This window comes from Bombus pascuorum, chromosome 15, assembly GCF_905332965.1.
Source record: "Bombus pascuorum chromosome 15, iyBomPasc1.1, whole genome shotgun sequence".
Classification (NCBI taxonomy): Eukaryota; Metazoa; Arthropoda; class Insecta; order Hymenoptera; family Apidae; genus Bombus; species Bombus pascuorum.
The window spans coordinates 4,903,167-4,920,843 of NC_083502.1; the positions used below are offsets into that span (position 1 = coordinate 4,903,167).

Consider the following 17,677-nt stretch of genomic DNA (forward strand, 5'->3'; position numbering starts at 1 on the left):
AATATCTGTTGCATGTATATTAATTAGTACTCCTAGAACTAGAATCGATTTCCAAATTCGATCGGTACTCGTCATTAGAGTATTTTGTAAATCGAACTATAGTTTTGTGATACTTATAGTACATCAGTAAAGTATGCTTAACTACAATCGTTCGACTTTAGGTAATTAAAAGTTGCAGATTTCCGAGTTTAGATTCGTGTTCACTAATTCATAGCTTTTAAAATTATGAAGTATCATCCTTAACGATCTAAATATACATCCTTTTTCCCTCTTTTCCCCTCTTTATATTGCTGCTTAACGTATCTTACCTTATTGGTAATGCAGACCCCTACAGAAATCACTATTCTTCTGAGCATTATTAGACTAATCAATTCTAATAAATCGTTAATAAAATAATGAAAGTAAATAACAAATTACTATTATTATCAGCATAAAATATAATGAAATTTTTAATTCATAATCGACCGTTATCCTTATCGATTATTAACTTTATGGCAGTTCGACTTTAGCCACCGAAATTTCAACATTATCGATAGTGTAGATCTCTTCAAAAAGAGAAAAATTATATCAAATTTATACTATTCTATTCCCTTTTCTAACATCGTCCTTAAAAATATTATTCCAAATAAATTACATTGATAAAGAATTAAAATGAAACCGCGGTATCGATCAATTGATGTTGCAGATTTCAAACTATCGAAAAACAAAATGTTAGATTATCTAGACTGTCAGTATAGTCACTGTCTAGAGCGAAGTTACTCGAATTAGCTGAAATTGGTGGAATAAACTGTTTCAAAAGGCGGAGGGATTGGTTTATGTATCGCTATCAATTCTGCTGCTGTTTTTTTTTCTCTCCGAAAATAAAGTTTGGAAAAAAGGCCAACGGAATGTGATTTAACAAGGAAATCCACGGTTCGAGAGATCGTTACGCTGTTCCACGGGAATTCGAGTGGATCGAATCGTTATTACGTGTTTCAATGTATTTCATCAATATGTTACGAATGCGTAGGTAAGGTTATCTATCATTCATATTTTTTCTGGATTATTTTGAACAATATGAGAAACAGTTAAAGCCGACCAAAGCCCCGCAGAATAATCTTAGGTGCTTTCGTTCTTTTTTTCTTCCATTTTTTTTGCGATATTGATTACCCTTCTTCTTTCGTGATGTTGAGTGAACATAATGAGGAGTAAAATGCCACCATTTCGAAGGAAAAAGTCTGGAAAATCTTTCCCCGTTAAAGTCTGTACCCTGGACGCTGAACTCGAATTCAGTTTGGAGGTTAGTTTCTACTTAAATTACTTGGTTACTTTGTTACTGTCAAATATCATGCAAACAACTACTTTAGACTATTTATATTACAGTGGAGATCAACGGGAAGAGATCTGTTCGATTTGGTCTGTCGTACAATAGGATTAAGAGAAACGTGGTATTTTGGACTCCAGTATGAAGATGCTAAAGGATTTATATCTTGGTTAAAATTGGACAAAAAAGGTGGATTATTAAATCCATTGATCATAGGCTGATTTGTTTCATAAATCATACTTTATTAATGCTTTGATGAACTTATATTTTAGTACAAGATCAGTGTATTTCTCAGCAACCTACGACACCTTTTATGTTTCTGGCAAAGTTTTATCCAGAGGATGTTGCTGAAGAATTGGTACAAGAAGTAACACAACACTTGTTCTTCCTGCAAGTGAAACAGGCTATCCTTTCAATGGACATTTATTGTCCACCAGAGGCATCTGTTCTGTTAGCTTCTTATGCAGTTCAAGCAAAGGTGATTGTATCTTCAGTTATCTTTTTAAAATAAACATTTTCATTTGTACTAATCTGTGACCTTAAATGTTATAGTATGGAGACTATGATGAAGTATCATATCGTCCAGGAATGCTCGCTAGTGAGGATTTGTTGCCACAGAGAGTTATCGATCAGTATCAGATGACGCCTGAAATGTGGGAAGATAGAATAAAAATTTGGTACGCTGATCATCGTGGAATGTCAAGAGATGAAGCAGAAATGGAATATCTAAAAATTGCTCAAGATCTTGATATGTATGGCGTAAATTATTTCCCTATTAGTGTAAGTGCAATAACATTTTGTAGATAAAATAAAATTTGTATTGTAAAAGTATTTTTATTCAGCGATATAAATTATTAGAATAAAAAAGAAACTGACCTTTGGTTGGGAGTCACGGCCTTGGGATTGAACATTTACGAGAAAGAGAACAAGCTGGCACCGAAAACAACATTCACGTGGTCAGAGATACGACACATCAGTTTTGATGACAAGAAGTTCGTAATAAAGCCGGTGGAGAAAACGTCGCCGAACTTCGTGTTCTTCTCGCAGAAAGTTCGGATGAATAAACTGGTAAAAAAACAGTCAGATGTTGGCAGCTGGGTGAAGGGTTTGATAGCTTTAGGATTCGACGAACAAAACAATGACAAAGCTGCTCACATATTATTTGTTAAGATCCTGGACCTGTGTATTGGCAACCACGATCTGTTTATGAGGAGACGCAAACCTGATTCCATGGAGGTGCAACAGATGAAAGCGCAGGCCAAAGAGGAGAAGTCGAGGTACGTTTTCACACATATATATTTCGCGAAATCTTGCTTAAATTTTCATTGCTTTTTAATACAACTTCAATGCGATGTTAAATATATATGATATTCTTTCTATTATAAATTAAATTCTAATTCTAATTCTATTATAATTTGACTGCAGCTTGTGAAATCGAATATTTTATTAACTAAAAATGAAAAAATAAGTTTAAGATAATTTTTTTGATGAATTATAAAAGATGTATCTAATAATCGTATGCATGGAAAGTTTATATATATTTCACTATAACAGTATCCTAATTAACCTCTATTTCTCTTTTCTTTTTGTTGTTTTATATTATTTTATAGGAACTGAGAAATAATTAAATAGATGTTTAAAAAGGTTAGTATATTTATTTAAACACTTAAAAGTGGAACATCTTCAAAGGAATCATGTAAATACTTTTTAAAGGTATTTTTTTATGGATAAGTAATTACTACTATATTATATTATTATATTAACTTATTATTTTTTAAACAATGTATAACTTTTACTCTGTAATAATGTTGTTTTCTTAGGAGACAAATTGAGAGAAATAAGCTGGCACGAGAAAAACAACTCAGAGAAGCAGCAGAAAGGGAAAAGGCTGCTATGGAGCAACGTCTTCTGCAATATCAGGAAGAAATTCGTCTAGCAAACGAAGCACTTGTAAGACAACATAAGTAACTTTGTATTATCATAATACTTAAAGATTATCTTTAAAAAATTTCGTATTATTATAGAGAAGGTCTGAAGAAACTGCAGATCTACTAGCAGAGAAAAGTCGCGTGGCTGAAGAGGAGGCTATGCTATTAAGTCAGAAGGCTTCAGAGGCAGAACAGGAGATCACACGTATACGATTGAATAATATGAAGACAGAAGAGGAAAAGGTTCACCTAGAACGGAAGACCAGAGAAGCAGAGTTGCTGACAGAAAGGCTGGTACAAGAATCAGAGCGAAGAGCAGCAGAAGCAGAAAAATTAAAAGATGAACTGTTGCGTGCTCGAATTGCTGAAAAGGAAGCAAAGGAAAAACTGTTGGAATTCCTAAGCAGAAATGCTTACACTGCTACTATAGCTGTATGCATCCAAATTATAGGAACAATTAATAGACTGTGGATATTTTTGCAAATTTATATTTTTATGAATATAAGTTAAAAAATAAAACCTAGGTAGATAATTACTTTATTTACTAGATATTATAAGGAGTACTGTATTCTGGACATTTTATATATTTTTATATATTATGTTCATCCTGTGCATTTTTGTACCTCTTAAATTCTTCATAAATGCATAAAAATCAGCAGTCTAATAATTAAATATAATTTATAAAATTAGAATGAAATATAGTTTTATTTCATTCATATAATTAAAATTAATATTTCTCTTAATATTTTCGTAGCCTGTGCCAAATCTATTCCCATCGACACAAGTACTTCCGTCAGATTTGCAAGCGGATCTTCAGACACTACAGCTGGATACTGAACCTCTGCCAGCTGACCTAACTTCATATGATCTAATTGCCGATGGAGACGTCGATCAGCTTTCCCTGGAGATAGAGAAAGAAAGAGTCGATTACTGGGAAAAGAGCAAACACTTGCAAGAGCAACTTAGAGAATTGCGTACAGAGATAGAAGTTATGAAGGTCGGAGAGAAACAGTGCGAGTTAGATCAATTACACGAAGAACAAGTGCGACTCGGTGAGAATAAGTATAGTACGTTAAAGAAAGTGAAGTCTGGGTCCACCAAGGCCAGAGTTGCGTTCTTCGAAGAATTGTAGTTGATGTGTTCTTAAGAGGTTGAAAAATTGAACGGACGCTTTATGGAGAGGAGATGAAACGAATATGCGATTGGGTATGAAATTTTTGAATCTCAGACACGTACGTATGTATACGTTCTAGAATACTGAAACGTACGCTTTCTATTGTAACAGTTTGATTTACCCTCTAATATTAACAATATCGATATAATTAGTAAATCATACTTAAAGCGCAGTAAAATTGTCCCTCTTGCTTGAACTTTTGTTTCTATCCCCCATGTATCTTTATCTATTTTGTCGTGTTAACGTACAGTTTCTAATAATTTAGTAAGTCGATTAGTAGAATTTTGCATGAAGTACATACACAAAAATCAAAATTATTAGTAGAATTACTAGATATTAATGATTGTATAGAAATAAGCGATTTTTGAAATCGTATATTTTTTTTAAAGCTGCGATAATTTCAAAATACTGCTCCCTTTTTTTAAACTTCAGCATTCAGAAAGCATGTATTTCTTAATATTTTGTTAAATTTTAATAGGATTGGAATGAATTTTAATTCAATTTTAATGCGTTTCAGTTATAAGCTAGTATTATTATAATACATGCTTAGGTACTATTACTGTTACTATGTTAATACTCTTTAACGTGAAGTGATCGAATGTGCCTATAAAAATTTGCATCGTGCATCGCATGATTGGTAAAGGAGCTTATCGAAGTCAGAGAAAACTGTATTAAAGCTGCAGTCTAGTCAAACAACTTGAGAAAGTGAACTAACTGGCGGCCAGATTCTTCATTGGTAAAGGTACAAAAAGAAATAATAAAAAATCTACTTAATTCGAACAGTTATAAAACGCAACTGCTGCGAACAAAAAATGTGATTCTTAATGAAATTAATTACGAAAGTAAACAAAAAATTCCAATGGAATATTAATCATAATTTTAAAAGTCTGATAATGATACAAAAAAATAACATGTATACTCATACATCAGTATAAGCTTATTTTAACCAAATGGAGAGGATATTCTTTATGTAATTTTTACATAAGAAAAGTAGAAGCTTTTTATAATTGCAAAAACGTGAGGAATTTTTTATATCAACATAAAATCTTTCGAGATAATAATGTATAATTAAGATTTTAAGATTTGTATATATAAAAAAGTTAACATAAAATTTGATCAGTGTATGAGTATATATAGCGATATTCTCGTCTTTTTTTTTTAGATAATCTGTATGTAAGTGCAAATTATTGTTTTTAATTTTTATGCCATGAAACGTAACTAACATAATTGCTATATAGTTAGTTTGATTAGACTAGAGCATTAGAACTTCTATGCATTATTATTAATCGTGGCCTTCGAAAAAAAATGTTCCTATCGATGTAGTAAGAAAGTCAGTGTTCAAGTATTCTACTTAATTAAGTAGGGCTTTCCAAGCATTCTAAAGTGTAACATATCCATCGATTATAACATAGAGACAAATGTATATAATACTTTCTGAACGAGAAAAGATTTTAATTTTTATATGAAGTAACGTATATATTGCATAATCCTATTTCCTCAACTCAAAACTTCCTTTATTATTCCTTGTTATAAAGTATACATAGATTAAATTTGTATAAGCAGATATATAGAATTACAAAAATGGGAAATTCTTTTATGTTTTGTGTATATATATACTTGAAATTAATATTTCATCACTTTCATAAATTTCTCTACGAAGTGTGTGCCATAATTTTTTATAATTATTCCAAATTGTAAGTTGGTGATATTCAATAAGATGAAGTAAGAAAATTTTTTTGGATTAGAAAACTTTTAAATTGATATCTACAATCATAAGGGTGCCTTATACATTATTATTAAGTGAACAATACTCGAACACTGATTACTTGGTAATATGAAAGTACAGGAAGGGTAAATACTTATTATATTACCTCTTAGATAATGTTCTTATATTTTACGAATCATTTTTATTCTTAGATTCTATATAGAGTGTCGAATATTCAGTATTGAAATATATTACATTCTTTAAGATGTTTTACCAAAAGTCTGGTGCGAGTGTTCAATCGAAACCGATGACTGGAACTTCCGGCGCCGTTGTCTGTGATTCAAGTACGCGAGTGTATTGGATGCTAATTAAAACTTTCAGCTGAAATCAGTATTTTTTCTACAATATAGAGGAATGTACCTGTAAATGTTATTCACAATTGCAATTATTCAATTAGTTTATTCCACGCCAGGGAACTTTTATTTTCATGAAACTCTCGTTGACATTGAAAGTTATGTTACAATACAATGAATGCATAAATATTTTCATTACGTTCGTATCGAAGGTGATTTTGTCCTATATAATAATGATAATGAAAGGAATTTGAGAAATAACAATCTTTTATTTACATATACAATTTTTCTGATAAAATATGCACATTATTACTTAGCCTAAATACAAACGTATTAAGTCATCTTCTTTGGCAGGATAGTTTGTCACTGGACACTTTCTGTCTGTACGTATCACAGGAAGAATGCATTGATAGCAGAATGCATAACTGTGAAATGAAATATTTATGAATTACAATCTAAATTGGAACTTCTTACTTTTATAATGTTTACACATACCCAGATACTGAAAGTACTGTATGTATTCTGAGTGCTTTACAACAGATTGGACATATGCCTTTGTATTGCTTTGCTATTTCTGGAATCTGAAATAAATAAAAAATATTTTACATATAATTGCAGATTACACAAAGAAAGAACTTTAGTATATAGTTACAATTATTAATTATTATATTCTTGCCTTAGGAGGTGGTGGAATGGGTAATGACAGTAAATTAGTTGAATAATGTTCTTGGGTCCACCACGATACAAACTGTAGGAAAAATGCTCCAAATTCAAAAGATGTAGTCACCATTCTTTGAAATATATCTACACCATCACTAAGGCCAAAGGAATTGTTTCTAATCTTTCTTAATAGATCAGAAATACTAATTATTGGTTCTGGTTCTGCATATGTTAAAGTAATAGATAACAGCTTCAAAAGTGGGGAAGTATATGCAGACTTTCCAGAAATATAAAGTATATAATTATATAGTACCATAAATTCATATATCATAAAAATTATCGCGTTTCCTTTAATAATGCAATTACGATACAGTCTTTCCCATTTCTGCAATGAAAAGTAAGTTTAAAAATTATTTGAATAAATAAATATAAATTAAAATTAAATATGTTAATAAATACCGATTTTGGAGCACATCCATCTAATTCTTCAAGTTTATACCTTAGACTTAACTGAGATAGTTTATTTTTTATATAAGGAAATACAACTGTTAATATCAAAGAAAGATGTTTTTGCTTGTTTGATAACTTGCTTTTAATTTTCGAATCTACTACAGTTATGCGTTTTAAACCATAAAATGTTTCAGAAAATGAAGCAGCTGAAATATATAGATCTTTTAGAAATAAATATTTGTGAACTTTTCAAACTTGTATAGATATTAATAAAAGTGAGTCACTTACAATATTTATTCAAATAATACCATTGAAGAATTGTATTGAAAATTAAATAGCCTTCATCTGTCCATCTAAGAAGATGACTGTATCTTTCAATATTGAATGATATGAGAAACTAGAATTTTATAAAAGTATTTAAAAAATTAATCTTTCATTGCGAGGAAGTAGATTATTATGTATTAAATAATAATATATTATCAATAAATTATTACATAATTGTATAATATATTTAATGAAATTAATTTTATTTCCAAATTTAAATTTCGGACTTCCGGTTTGTTAATTTAAAAAACGTAAGAATGTTAATTATTAATGCAATCAGAACATGATAGTTTATTATCAATTTTAATTTCACAAAAATGTAGAGTACTTCTTATTAATAACATAAAAATGAATCACTTAATTATAATTGAAATTATATTAAATTCTAGTTTTGAAGATCAGTTAACCTAACCTACCGATAGAAATTTTTTAAAAGAGGGTTCGACAATGGATGATAATGATTCCTGTGCTATAATTTCAAAAATAGAAGGTTTTATAAATGTTGTTCCAGTTAAATGAGCTCCTTTCTCAGCCATTTTCGATTTTCCTTACTACACACTACTTTCTACTTTTTCTCATTATTTATATAACGACCTATTACCCATGACGAGTAATTCTTAAAAACATGGATAATAAATTTATTACAGATTAAAGCGAATATATTATCATGTTAATTGACAATTATCATACAAATAATTTCGTAACATCATCAAGATTTAGCAATTTATATGTTGTTCTATTGATTATAAGCTATTTGATGATAGGTTAGAATTTATTTTGGAAATACAAAAAATACATCCTAGGTGTATAATATGATTTATGAAAATTTTGTAAATAGATATACGAAATGTTCAACTAGTCGAGTCAAGAAATGTAAATAAAACCACGTGATTACAATCTAGAGAAAATTACAAATTAGAGAAAGTTATTTTTCCAGACATTAACCTCCTAAATGAAAAGATCTGATATATATTTATATTTTTATTTGTTTCTTTTTTTTGTTAGATTAAACAAATATATCAGATTTAGCAGTTCAGTTTAAACATTTTTTACATTAATATCAAATTATTCTCGTAATTATACTACACTAGCGACTAACCAATAACTGAAGGTGTTGCATATACTATTGACCAATTATACATATATTTCTCTCTATTTGGCTCTATCGACTTGACTCATTGAACAAACTATACTTGTTATAAATTTTAAATAAATCTATTTATGTTGAAAATAGTATTGGAAAAATTGTATTAAAAACATGTTACACAACAGCTTAATAAATTTATTTAAATTCTATTACATTCAAGATTAAGTAATTGATCATTAAATCAAATTAATGTCAACCAATCAAAATGAATTGACACTTCTAAACCACCATTAAAGTGGTGGGGATAAAGATGGTCAGTTAACAAGGGAAAATTTCAGTCAGTTGACGCTGTACCATACACGCTTTAGGTACATGTAAATAAAAAAGTTGCGATAGTGCTGCTGTTTAATAGGAAAGGATCGTTTAGCGATTCGACTAACTATTCTCGTATCAGTTTCTTGAACATAAAGCGAAAAACAAAAATATTTTCTTTAATAAATTCTCGAGGGTAAAATCACTAACGTCTTATGAGTCACAATTAGGTGACGTTGACTGCATATTTCATGCATTAGCCTACCAGCTGATCGGAGCGTTCATTGCGCGTACAACTTGTGGATGTTAACATAACCTAATAGCTTATGACACTTCAGAATTGTATGTGTATAACGATTGAAAATTGGAAAGTTTAAACTGAAAGGAGATAAAATCTTTTATGCAAAGTACAAAAACGTCTACTATGTGTTGAACTAAAAATTTATTTGAATGAAAAAGATTATGCTTACAAGAAAGGTAGATAGAATTAGTCAACACAACAACCAAGCCTTATAAAGATGAGTATCTTCTAATGAAATAATAGACGGAATTTTTTGAAGGCACCTGTGCAAAATTAAAATTGTAACCATGTCTGGAAAAGGAAAACAAAGTTCCAAAAAGGCAGTCGTCAAAGTACGAGAAAGTGGGAAGACTGTACAATCTTCTGCCCTTAACTCGGATACGACTTTGGAAAATACAGAGGTCACAAAACCTCTATCTATTTTAAAAATTGCTGACAATAGCCGCCTTCTTCCAAGGTATAGTAGTATCCTGCAACGCAGTGTGGAAGAAGGTGTAGGAATGGAGGATCTTGATACACTACAATTAGAACTAGAAATGCTTCTCTCCTCTGTAGTGGTGCGACATCGCATGCTTCAAGAGGAAATAGCCAATTTGTCTTCAGTAGAGGAACGCAGAGACAAAAGATCCAAAAGTGGGAAAGGTCTTTCTCTTTTGGATAAAAAGGTCAGAGAAGAAAAGTTCAAACCTAAAGAACTTAATGTTAAAACACAGTCTCCTCTACCTGCAAAACTGTTCAAGCAAAAAGCTGTTACCAGCTCAAACTCTCAAGTCATTCCAAATGTTCATGAAATTTCAAGAATTGAAGGTTCCAAATCTGAATCACCAAAGTTGCTCTTACCAAAAAATGATACTCCCAATAAATTCTGGGCATCTGTCGATCCATATTGCACAGATATTATGTCTGATGATATTAAATTACTAGAAGAATTAATTTGCACACACAGTGACGTTAGTGACTTTAAAAAAGTCCCTCCATTAGGTCGTCACTACAGTTTAATGTGGGCACATAATGATTTGTTGCAAGAAGAAGATGCAGGTAATCCAACTAGAGAAAAAAAAAAAAATCGCTCGGATGTGTCTCTGTTAGTTGGAAAAAATGACAAAAAGGCACACAGTATAGCAGGACCTCTAACTCAGAGATTAGTCTCTGCCCTACTTGAAGAAAATGTATATGTTGCAAATAATAACACAGATAACAAACTCTTTAGGGATAGTGATCCTCCGGTTTTAAGAGATCTTACTATTCAGAACTCTATTAATTTAGAATTAAGGATGCACAAAGAACTTGTAGAGCAAGGAATTTTAGAACCAGATGCACAAAAGAAGAGTCAAGAGGACGACGAAATTTTGACTGAGATAAAACGGTGTCAGCAGGAGCTTACTGCTCTTTCCAATCATAATGTAACACAGTTAAAAAGACTGTTGAGTTTAGCTCAGGAGGAAAGCAAACGGCAAGCGTTGAAGAGGAAAATTAGTACGGCGGATAACGAAGTGATAGAACACTACAAAAAACTTATACTAGCAAAACAAAGAAAAGTACCTTTAACAAAAAAAGAACAGGAGAAAGCGTGGTCGTGTCTTCGAGAGAGGGAAAACCTTTTGGACCAGCTGAACATGTTACCACACAACAACGTAGAACCTATAGGTTTCGGCACTACGAACTAAATGCAATTTTTTACTGTATTGTACAATATCGTGATAAAACTATGTATAAAAATTGAATAATATCAGTCTAATTTTTAAATCGAATGGTGTAACATTTATTTTAATATATTTTCTTTGAATTATTTATTTTCTATTTCAACAATAGATTTCATTACTTAATTCTGCCAATATTAGTCATTTTTATAAAATTAATCTAGAGTAATATTCATACTGACAGCCATTGCATAATTTAATAAAACTCAGATCTTCAGAATGAACTTCTACCAGAGAGAGAGAGAGAGAGAGTAATTATTTCTTTACTTTAATTGTAATTAGAATCTAAGGATGAGGTTTAAACAGAATCGTTCATAGATTCAATAATAATGTCACGACAAGTGTTTATTCAATATCACTGTACAGTTTTCTTCGTCCAGTTACCTTCAATAACGTGCGCACGCGATGGCACAACAATGATGAACAATTTTCGGGGTAACAAAAATGTTCGATGTATACTACTATGCCTTAATATTTGATAACATTAAAAGTGATGGATATATGCGTATTATAATCTTGCAGGCAGAGCTGTCGTATTTTTTCTGTTTTTTACCCTTTAATAAACTTTTATGTAACGTTCTTAGTCGTTTTTCATTACACTGAAATATGTTATTGTAGTAATGTGAAGTTTTTACGCTACAATGATATTACAGTAGACCATGAAATGATTACAAATCAGTTCGAAAGGCCCCGAAGGGGTGAAGGACGGTCCGATCGATGATCCACAAATACGTATACAGCCGCCATTTTTTTTTCAGTTCATTGTCGTACCGTCGCATACCCCGTCGAACCGGATAATCGAGCATCTCTAATGATTTCATGGCATCCCGTACACCAAATGCAACTACCGCTGCTTCCCTTGCAGGAATCAAAGGATGCTGCTTTGGCAGTGACGCACTAAAACTAGTAGTATTGTGTTTTTATGCGATTTTGGTGACTTAGAACGCGAACAAGAGCAAGAAAGCCATCATAAGACAGAAGAGACCCATGGCCTCGGACAGGGCAAAGCCCAGGATGGCGTATGAGAACAACTGCTGTTTGAGAGAAGGATTCCTGGCATAGCCAACGATTAAAGAACCAAACACTGAACCAATTCCTGCACCTGAAATCAATAACAGTACATTTAAGTCTTTGTTTTATGATTAGTCAAAGGAATGAAACTTGTAATATAACTTTACTACTGCGTGGAGGAATTGGGATCAAAAGGCAAATAATATAAGGAATGCTATCATCAAGCAAAAGAGACCCATTGCTTCTGATAAAGCAAAGCCAAGGATAGCATAATTGAAAACTTGCTGCTTTAAGGATGGATTACGGGCATAACCGATTATGAGGGATCCAAAAATCAAACCAACACCAATTCCTGGAATAGAAATTTGGGACTTTTTCTAATGAGAAATGTGAATGTTAGATAAGGAATCGTAATGGGTTAGAATTTTTGTAATTGACGAAGATGAAGGATATACGCACCCGATCCAGCGACTCCCACGGTGGCAGCACCAGCACCAATGAATTTCGCAGCAGAATCGATGTCACGGCTGATTGCGGATGTCTGGAAACTACGCACAAACGAGGACTGCACCAGTGGAGACTATAAAATAATCATTTAAGTAATTAAAGAAAAAATTCTGTAAAATTAAAAAGAGAACAACATTTTAAGTATTTGAAAGTCTTACAAGGTCAAAAAAGTTTAGATTTAATTTAAAGAATGTCATGTCCAGCAATAATTTCTATTATAGTGCTACATATATTACATAAAGTTGATCTACTTTTACCTCTAAAATAACATGCCTTACATAATCTTTATATTCATTGATTTTGCATGTGCAATCAATATTTTGATGCAATAAAGTAAATTTGGTTTATCATTTAGAATTAAAAGACATATTTTGTTTTCTTTAATTTAACAACACTCAATTTTGTTTTCAAGAAAACAAAAAAAAAAAAAATTACTATCTTATTCACAATTCCAGGTTATCAAATTTAATTCTATTGACAGAGAATATATCATTAAAATCATTTGTTGCTTCAAGTCTTTTCATGATATCAATTAAAACTAAAAAAAAATTACTGAACTAATCCATAACTGAAAAGATTCATTTCCTAAAAGATAATTATTTCTAGTTATATCTTACATCCTTTAAATTCCTTATTTCAATCAATTAAATAATTCTATTCACGATAAACCCCAATTTAATTCAACTTTATATTTCCCATGACATAATTTTAGTTTGCAACAGTACAATTGAATAATTCAACACAGCTTAAACCCCAGATGATATATGTCAATGGATTACCAAAAATGAACAAATTTATTTCACAAATCTTTTGTTTCTCTCTAAAAAACAAAAAAACTTGAAATTATGATAATATAGCGGCTTATATAACCCGGTAACGGGAATAGGTTATGCAATGCTCAATGAAAAATATTTACAGCACTGATTGGAGTCTGGATCTGGTTCTGTGGTATAGACTGGCTGTGATTCACTACGGCACTGCTCAGCGGCCGAATGTAGTTCTTACTTCTAGCGAACAACTGAAAATTCGGTGTAAATTCTAAGATTGAAGATTATATAATAACGTGTAATATGAAATCAAATTCAGGATGAAAAAATATACTCACAGCCGACTTGGTGACAACGGGTGTAATGAATTTGTTGCAAGCGTACATGATGACGTTTGAAGTGTGGCTGCTTTGGAGAGTATCTGAAACAAGGAACGTTTCGAAAAATCGAAGACCACGAGTTGCCACCAAGGTGTGCTGTAATGTAACCCGGTGGACACCAGCGAATGACTGGCCATGAGATGGGACGTATGTAGCTTAGTATTACGTAACGTTCCTGATGGGATCATTATGTGAGATTCAGGAGTTAAAATTAACTCTAGTATCACAACTCGAATATCTCCTAATTTCTGTTATCAAGAATAAAAGTAAAAACCACGAATCAAAGAATGGCCGACGAAAGAATACAAAATGGCCACTTCTCGTACTTTGCCTTCTGCTCGCTTAATTTCTTCTTTGCGATTATCTAAGAATTTGTAAATTATGATTCTTAATGGTATTTTAGATTAAAATATGATATTGAAAAAATGATTAATGAGAAATCTTAGAGTTTTTCTTTTATTTCAAGCGATTTTGAGTTAACAGAAGGTCAGACTTACCAGAGTATAGTAAGAAGAGGCGGTGAGAAGACCCGGCCTTTGGAATGTTGAATTGGTGAGAGACTAGTGAACGAATCGCTTGTCGAACGAACAATCTCCACTGAACGAACCGGACCGACTTCCGTGCAGTGACCTATTCACTACTTGCAACGCCTCGACTCTCGCCGAACACGATTATCGACCAACCGAATTTAGCCGAACGCTTCTACGTCTGCAGTAACTAATAAATACATTTGCTATTATGTATTTCCGGAAATCTTCCAACTCCCAAACCTTTAAATGTTTTATATTAAAATTCGTATTATTTTTTATCATTGCTCTTTCTGATAAAATTTTCTAAACGTTGTATTGAAACAAAAAGATGGATGATTTAAATATTTTTAAATATCGACTAGTGTAAACACTCGTTTGATTCATATTCGTGCTAGGGATTTTTTAGAATATTTCTATGGTGAAGATGTGGTTGGTTACCATGAAATTGGACTAGAGGTTAAGATTATAAAGGTTATCTCTGTATAATTTGTAAGTATGCATTTTAGTGATTTTACCCAATTTTAACTATTTGATTTTCTGTCCCTTTTTATGAAATAGTGGAAAGTTTTAAAGATTTAATATTCTTTTACATTAATGCATTTAATGTTCAAAATTTACCATAAAGATTAGATTAGGTTTTCAATCTTTACACCGCCAATAATTTTTTAAATGATAGAAATTTTTTCATCTACTCAAACATGTTTAAGTAAATTTGTTAAAACATAATCTAATCTTCTTGAATATTGAAGTAATTAATGAAATGAGAATATTCTTTAATTTGATGCTTTCTTAATAAAATGATAAGTATATTAATTTCTCAAGCTCTCATAATTGATTTCCTGTTTTTGTGATAAAATAAAACTTGAAAAGAAAAAGCCTGAAGTCAAATAGTCAAAATTGGGAAAGTTACTAAATTGCATAATTACCTGTTCATATTTTAATAGTCTTCAATTCTTAGTTTATACATAGCTTACTTTTCCTTCCAAATATTTAAAATCTTGAATAAAGTTTTAAATAAAATTTATTCATTCTCTTTAAATATAATATATTATGGTATAAAATATGACATGCACGTCATTCTACGCTTTTCCGTTTGTGTTTTAGAAGTTGTAAATCCTTCTCGTATTGAAGTATTTGGTTAGCATTGTATACTTGAAAGAATCGTTTCCCATGTTCAAATGTCGCAATCATAATCGCACAAGCTGGAGCTACTTTAATTACACGCGGAATTAGTCCTGTAAATAATCCACTCACTCCATTTTGCGTATAAATTCTTTTTATTACAATCCACGTTCCGCCAATACGTCCAGGTTTATCTGTAATTCATATTCTTGTTAAAGAAAGATATAGAAATGTGAAAGATATAGAGATATAAGAAGAAAGTAGAGACTTATAATATACTTATAATAAACTTCTAATACCTGAATAAATCTCTTTCTCACCCATTTCTATTTGTCTATGTGTCTTCACAACGTCAAATGGAATAGTTAAAAATGCGGCTATCTATAAAATCAATATGTATATAGTATTTTTATATCTCTGTCGTTATCATTAAAGTTAGAATATAAACAAAACACCCACAGATCCAGCTGCAGCACCTGCTATGAAATTAAAAGTAAAAGTCTGTTGAGTCACTTGAAACTTTTGCTTTATAGTTTCGTAATTTAACCAGTAAATTGCGCTAAAAGGTACATCACGTAGAAGAGTACTAGTTAAACCCATCCATAAGCCAGGAACCCCATTATATTTTACAACATTTTTCAATGCTTGAAGAATTTCTAAAAGAGATAGATATAAATATTACATTATTATTGTGCATAATTTATGATGTGAAGAATAATAAGCACAAGAAATTACCTGCATAACTTAATCTCTGAGATTGCATCTTTGTTCTAATTAACTCTAATGGACTCACTAAGGTTGCAGCCCAAATCCGTGCTGTAGCCCCAGCTAACATAGGAATCCAGAATGGCTGTTCCATGGTAACTCCACTAACTTTTCTGTAGTTGTTATTATATTTATCCTATGAACATATGAATAATAGTAGAAAATGGAGAAAGACAAACGAAGTTAAAGGGAAATTTATATACCTTAAGATATAATCTTAACTGTTCATATGAAACAAAATACACTATCGTTGCAGGTACAGCTAGAACAAGAGTAGGACTTAAACCACTCCATAGTGAAAGAATACCTTCATTCTTGCTAATCTTCATAAGGGCATCCTATAAATGAATTATTCTATATTATTTAATTGCTAGTCTTTATTATGGTTTAAATTTTAGCAAAATTTTTTATATGCGTCATACCACTGTGCCATTAAACTTTCCATTTCCTCTAGCCCATATTGGACCTTTCCCATTTAAACAAGGACATAAGTGATCCATTAAGCCATTACAATAAAGAAAACATTTGTTAGAGAGCATTGCTTTCTGCTGTGCTTGTAGTCTGATCTTAACTACATCCAAAGGAGTAACTACAAAAGAAAGTTTGTAATATTTTCTCTATAGAATTAATTTTTTTTGTAAAAACATGTTGTATTAAACGAGAGAAAATCTTACCAAAAATTGACGTAATAAAAGCACCTGTACAAGAAGCAACAATTTGTTGATATGGTCTGATTCGAAACCTTGGATCATCCAGATCCAAGTTTGGAGGTATGCTACTTAACTTATTCATTTCCGAATTTTATTTCCTTTCCGCATTTAATAACATCTTTATTTGTAAATCATTTTTTGATCATTCTAGAATTAAGAAGACAATGACATGTGTTTACTAACATGATGAAATAGTTGTTAATTTATGACTTTCATGAGATTTTGTTACTATCCGAACGTAAATAAATTAAAAGAGTAAAAACAATTATATGTATTAATTATTTACATATAATTTTGTTAGAATTTATTAAAAAATTCTTAAAATAAAAATTAACAACGATGATAGTATGGTTGGTAAGTATGCATTAAAATTAATGACTGTCTTTCAATGATTTACCTTCTATTTGGTTCTAGCACATGGTCCTAACTCATGCAATATTCGATTATATCATAGAATTACGACTTTGTATAGAAAACCGTACTTGTAAATCGGCCTGCAATTCGTAAAAAAAAAAAATAACGTTGCACTATATAGTCAACCATTCATTGGACGATTCTATGATTGGGAAGTTTAAGGTCATGTGACAA

General features: G+C 31.2%; 5 protein-coding genes across 12 annotated transcripts; 2 read left to right on the top strand and 3 right to left on the bottom strand.

Annotated features, from left to right (window-relative positions):
* The first annotated feature begins 713 nt into the window (after positions 1-713).
* LOC132914465 (merlin) lies at positions 714-7,075 on the top strand. 6 transcript variants are annotated; one of them, XR_009659602.1, is made up of 10 exons: positions 714-1,009; positions 1,210-1,279; positions 1,363-1,492; positions 1,576-1,781; positions 1,856-2,083; positions 2,162-2,580; positions 3,124-3,253; positions 3,328-3,663; positions 3,986-5,147; positions 6,376-7,075. XR_009659602.1 is itself a non-coding variant. In XM_060973607.1 (10 exons), exons 2-10 carry the CDS (start codon positions 1,181-1,183, stop codon positions 4,361-4,363), a joined length of 1,824 nt encoding a protein of 607 aa, XP_060829590.1. In that variant the 5' UTR covers positions 714-1,009; positions 1,173-1,180; the 3' UTR covers positions 4,364-7,075. The 6 variants fall into 6 exon arrangements, 5 of the variants coding, with proteins under 5 accessions (XP_060829590.1, XP_060829589.1, XP_060829587.1 ...); XM_060973607.1 differs by having other exon boundaries at positions 1,173-1,279; positions 2,162-2,371; positions 2,474-2,580; positions 3,986-7,075; XM_060973606.1 differs by having other exon boundaries at positions 2,162-2,371; positions 2,474-2,580; positions 3,986-7,075.
* LOC132914477 (peroxisome assembly protein 12) lies at positions 6,713-9,129 on the bottom strand. Its single transcript, XM_060973626.1, has 6 exons — positions 8,314-9,129; positions 7,862-7,970; positions 7,583-7,779; positions 7,140-7,508; positions 6,959-7,044; positions 6,713-6,888 (listed from the first exon to the last, which is right to left on the bottom strand). Exons 1-6 carry the CDS (start codon positions 8,431-8,433, stop codon positions 6,777-6,779), a joined length of 993 nt encoding a protein of 330 aa, XP_060829609.1. The 5' UTR covers positions 8,434-9,129; the 3' UTR covers positions 6,713-6,776.
* A 177-nt stretch (positions 9,130-9,306) lies between these two features.
* On the top strand, positions 9,307-11,344 carry LOC132914470 (transcriptional adapter 3). 2 transcript variants are annotated; one of them, XM_060973612.1, is made up of 2 exons: positions 9,307-9,773; positions 9,857-11,344. In XM_060973612.1, exon 2 carries the CDS (start codon positions 9,885-9,887, stop codon positions 11,262-11,264), a length of 1,380 nt encoding a protein of 459 aa, XP_060829595.1. In that variant the 5' UTR covers positions 9,307-9,773; positions 9,857-9,884; the 3' UTR covers positions 11,265-11,344. The 2 variants fall into 2 exon arrangements, with proteins under 2 accessions (XP_060829595.1, XP_060829596.1); XM_060973613.1 differs by having other exon boundaries at positions 9,307-9,492; positions 9,557-11,344.
* A 272-nt stretch (positions 11,345-11,616) lies between these two features.
* On the bottom strand, positions 11,617-14,635 carry LOC132914487 (ATP synthase lipid-binding protein, mitochondrial). The gene is made up of 5 exons (XM_060973640.1): positions 14,460-14,635; positions 13,921-14,003; positions 13,732-13,833; positions 12,768-12,888; positions 11,617-12,399 (listed from the first exon to the last, which is right to left on the bottom strand). The coding sequence occupies exons 2-5, from the start codon at positions 13,966-13,968 to the stop codon at positions 12,236-12,238; spliced, it is 435 nt and encodes a 144-aa protein (XP_060829623.1). The 5' UTR covers positions 13,969-14,003; positions 14,460-14,635; the 3' UTR covers positions 11,617-12,235.
* Positions 14,636-15,495: 860 nt separating this feature from the next.
* On the bottom strand, positions 15,496-17,645 carry LOC132914474 (probable mitochondrial glutathione transporter SLC25A40). 2 transcript variants are annotated; one of them, XM_060973619.1, is made up of 8 exons: positions 17,487-17,645; positions 17,054-17,236; positions 16,802-16,968; positions 16,583-16,717; positions 16,350-16,515; positions 16,074-16,270; positions 15,935-15,995; positions 15,496-15,808 (listed from the first exon to the last, which is right to left on the bottom strand). In XM_060973619.1, exons 2-8 carry the CDS (start codon positions 17,169-17,171, stop codon positions 15,567-15,569), a joined length of 1,086 nt encoding a protein of 361 aa, XP_060829602.1. In that variant the 5' UTR covers positions 17,172-17,236; positions 17,487-17,645; the 3' UTR covers positions 15,496-15,566. The 2 variants fall into 2 exon arrangements, with proteins under 2 accessions (XP_060829602.1, XP_060829601.1); XM_060973618.1 differs by having other exon boundaries at positions 15,914-15,995.
* Positions 17,646-17,677: the final 32 nt, after the last annotated feature.

Excerpts from the sequence above, each read along its gene's own strand:
- LOC132914477 (XM_060973626.1), bottom strand. The coding sequence starts at position 8,433 with ATGGCTGAGAAAGGAGCTCATTTAACTGGAACAACATTTATAAAACCT. Across the intron at positions 7,971-8,313 it reads CTTTTAAAAAATTTCTATCG|TTTCTCATATCATTCAATAT; the intron begins GTAGGTTAGGTT and ends ATAAAATTCTAG. Across the intron at positions 7,780-7,861 it reads GTATTATTTGAATAAATATT|CTGCTTCATTTTCTGAAACA; the intron begins GTAAGTGACTCA and ends TATATATTTCAG.
- LOC132914474 (XM_060973618.1), bottom strand. The coding sequence starts at position 17,171 with ATGAATAAGTTAAGTAGCATACCTCCAAACTTGGATCTGGATGATCCA. Across the intron at positions 16,516-16,582 it reads AGTTAAGATTATATCTTAAG|GATAAATATAATAACAACTA; the intron begins GTATATAAATTT and ends ATATGTTCATAG. Across the intron at positions 15,809-15,913 it reads TGAGAAAGAGATTTATTCAG|ATAAACCTGGACGTATTGGC; the intron begins GTATTAGAAGTT and ends TATGAATTACAG.
- LOC132914470 (XM_060973612.1), top strand. The coding sequence starts at position 9,885 with ATGTCTGGAAAAGGAAAACAAAGTTCCAAAAAGGCAGTCGTCAAAGTA.
- LOC132914487 (XM_060973640.1), bottom strand. The coding sequence starts at position 13,968 with ATGTACGCTTGCAACAAATTCATTACACCCGTTGTCACCAAGTCGGCT. Across the intron at positions 13,834-13,920 it reads CCGTTGTCACCAAGTCGGCT|TTGTTCGCTAGAAGTAAGAA; the intron begins GTGAGTATATTT and ends CCGAATTTTCAG. Across the intron at positions 12,400-12,767 it reads CGTGGGAGTCGCTGGATCGG|GTGCAGGAATTGGTTCAGTG; the intron begins GTGCGTATATCC and ends TATTGATTTCAG.
- LOC132914465 (XM_060973603.1), top strand. The coding sequence starts at position 978 with ATGTATTTCATCAATATGTTACGAATGCGTAG. Across the intron at positions 1,782-1,855 it reads CTTATGCAGTTCAAGCAAAG|TATGGAGACTATGATGAAGT; the intron begins GTGATTGTATCT and ends TAAATGTTATAG. Across the intron at positions 3,664-3,985 it reads CTTACACTGCTACTATAGCT|CCTGTGCCAAATCTATTCCC; the intron begins GTATGCATCCAA and ends ATATTTTCGTAG.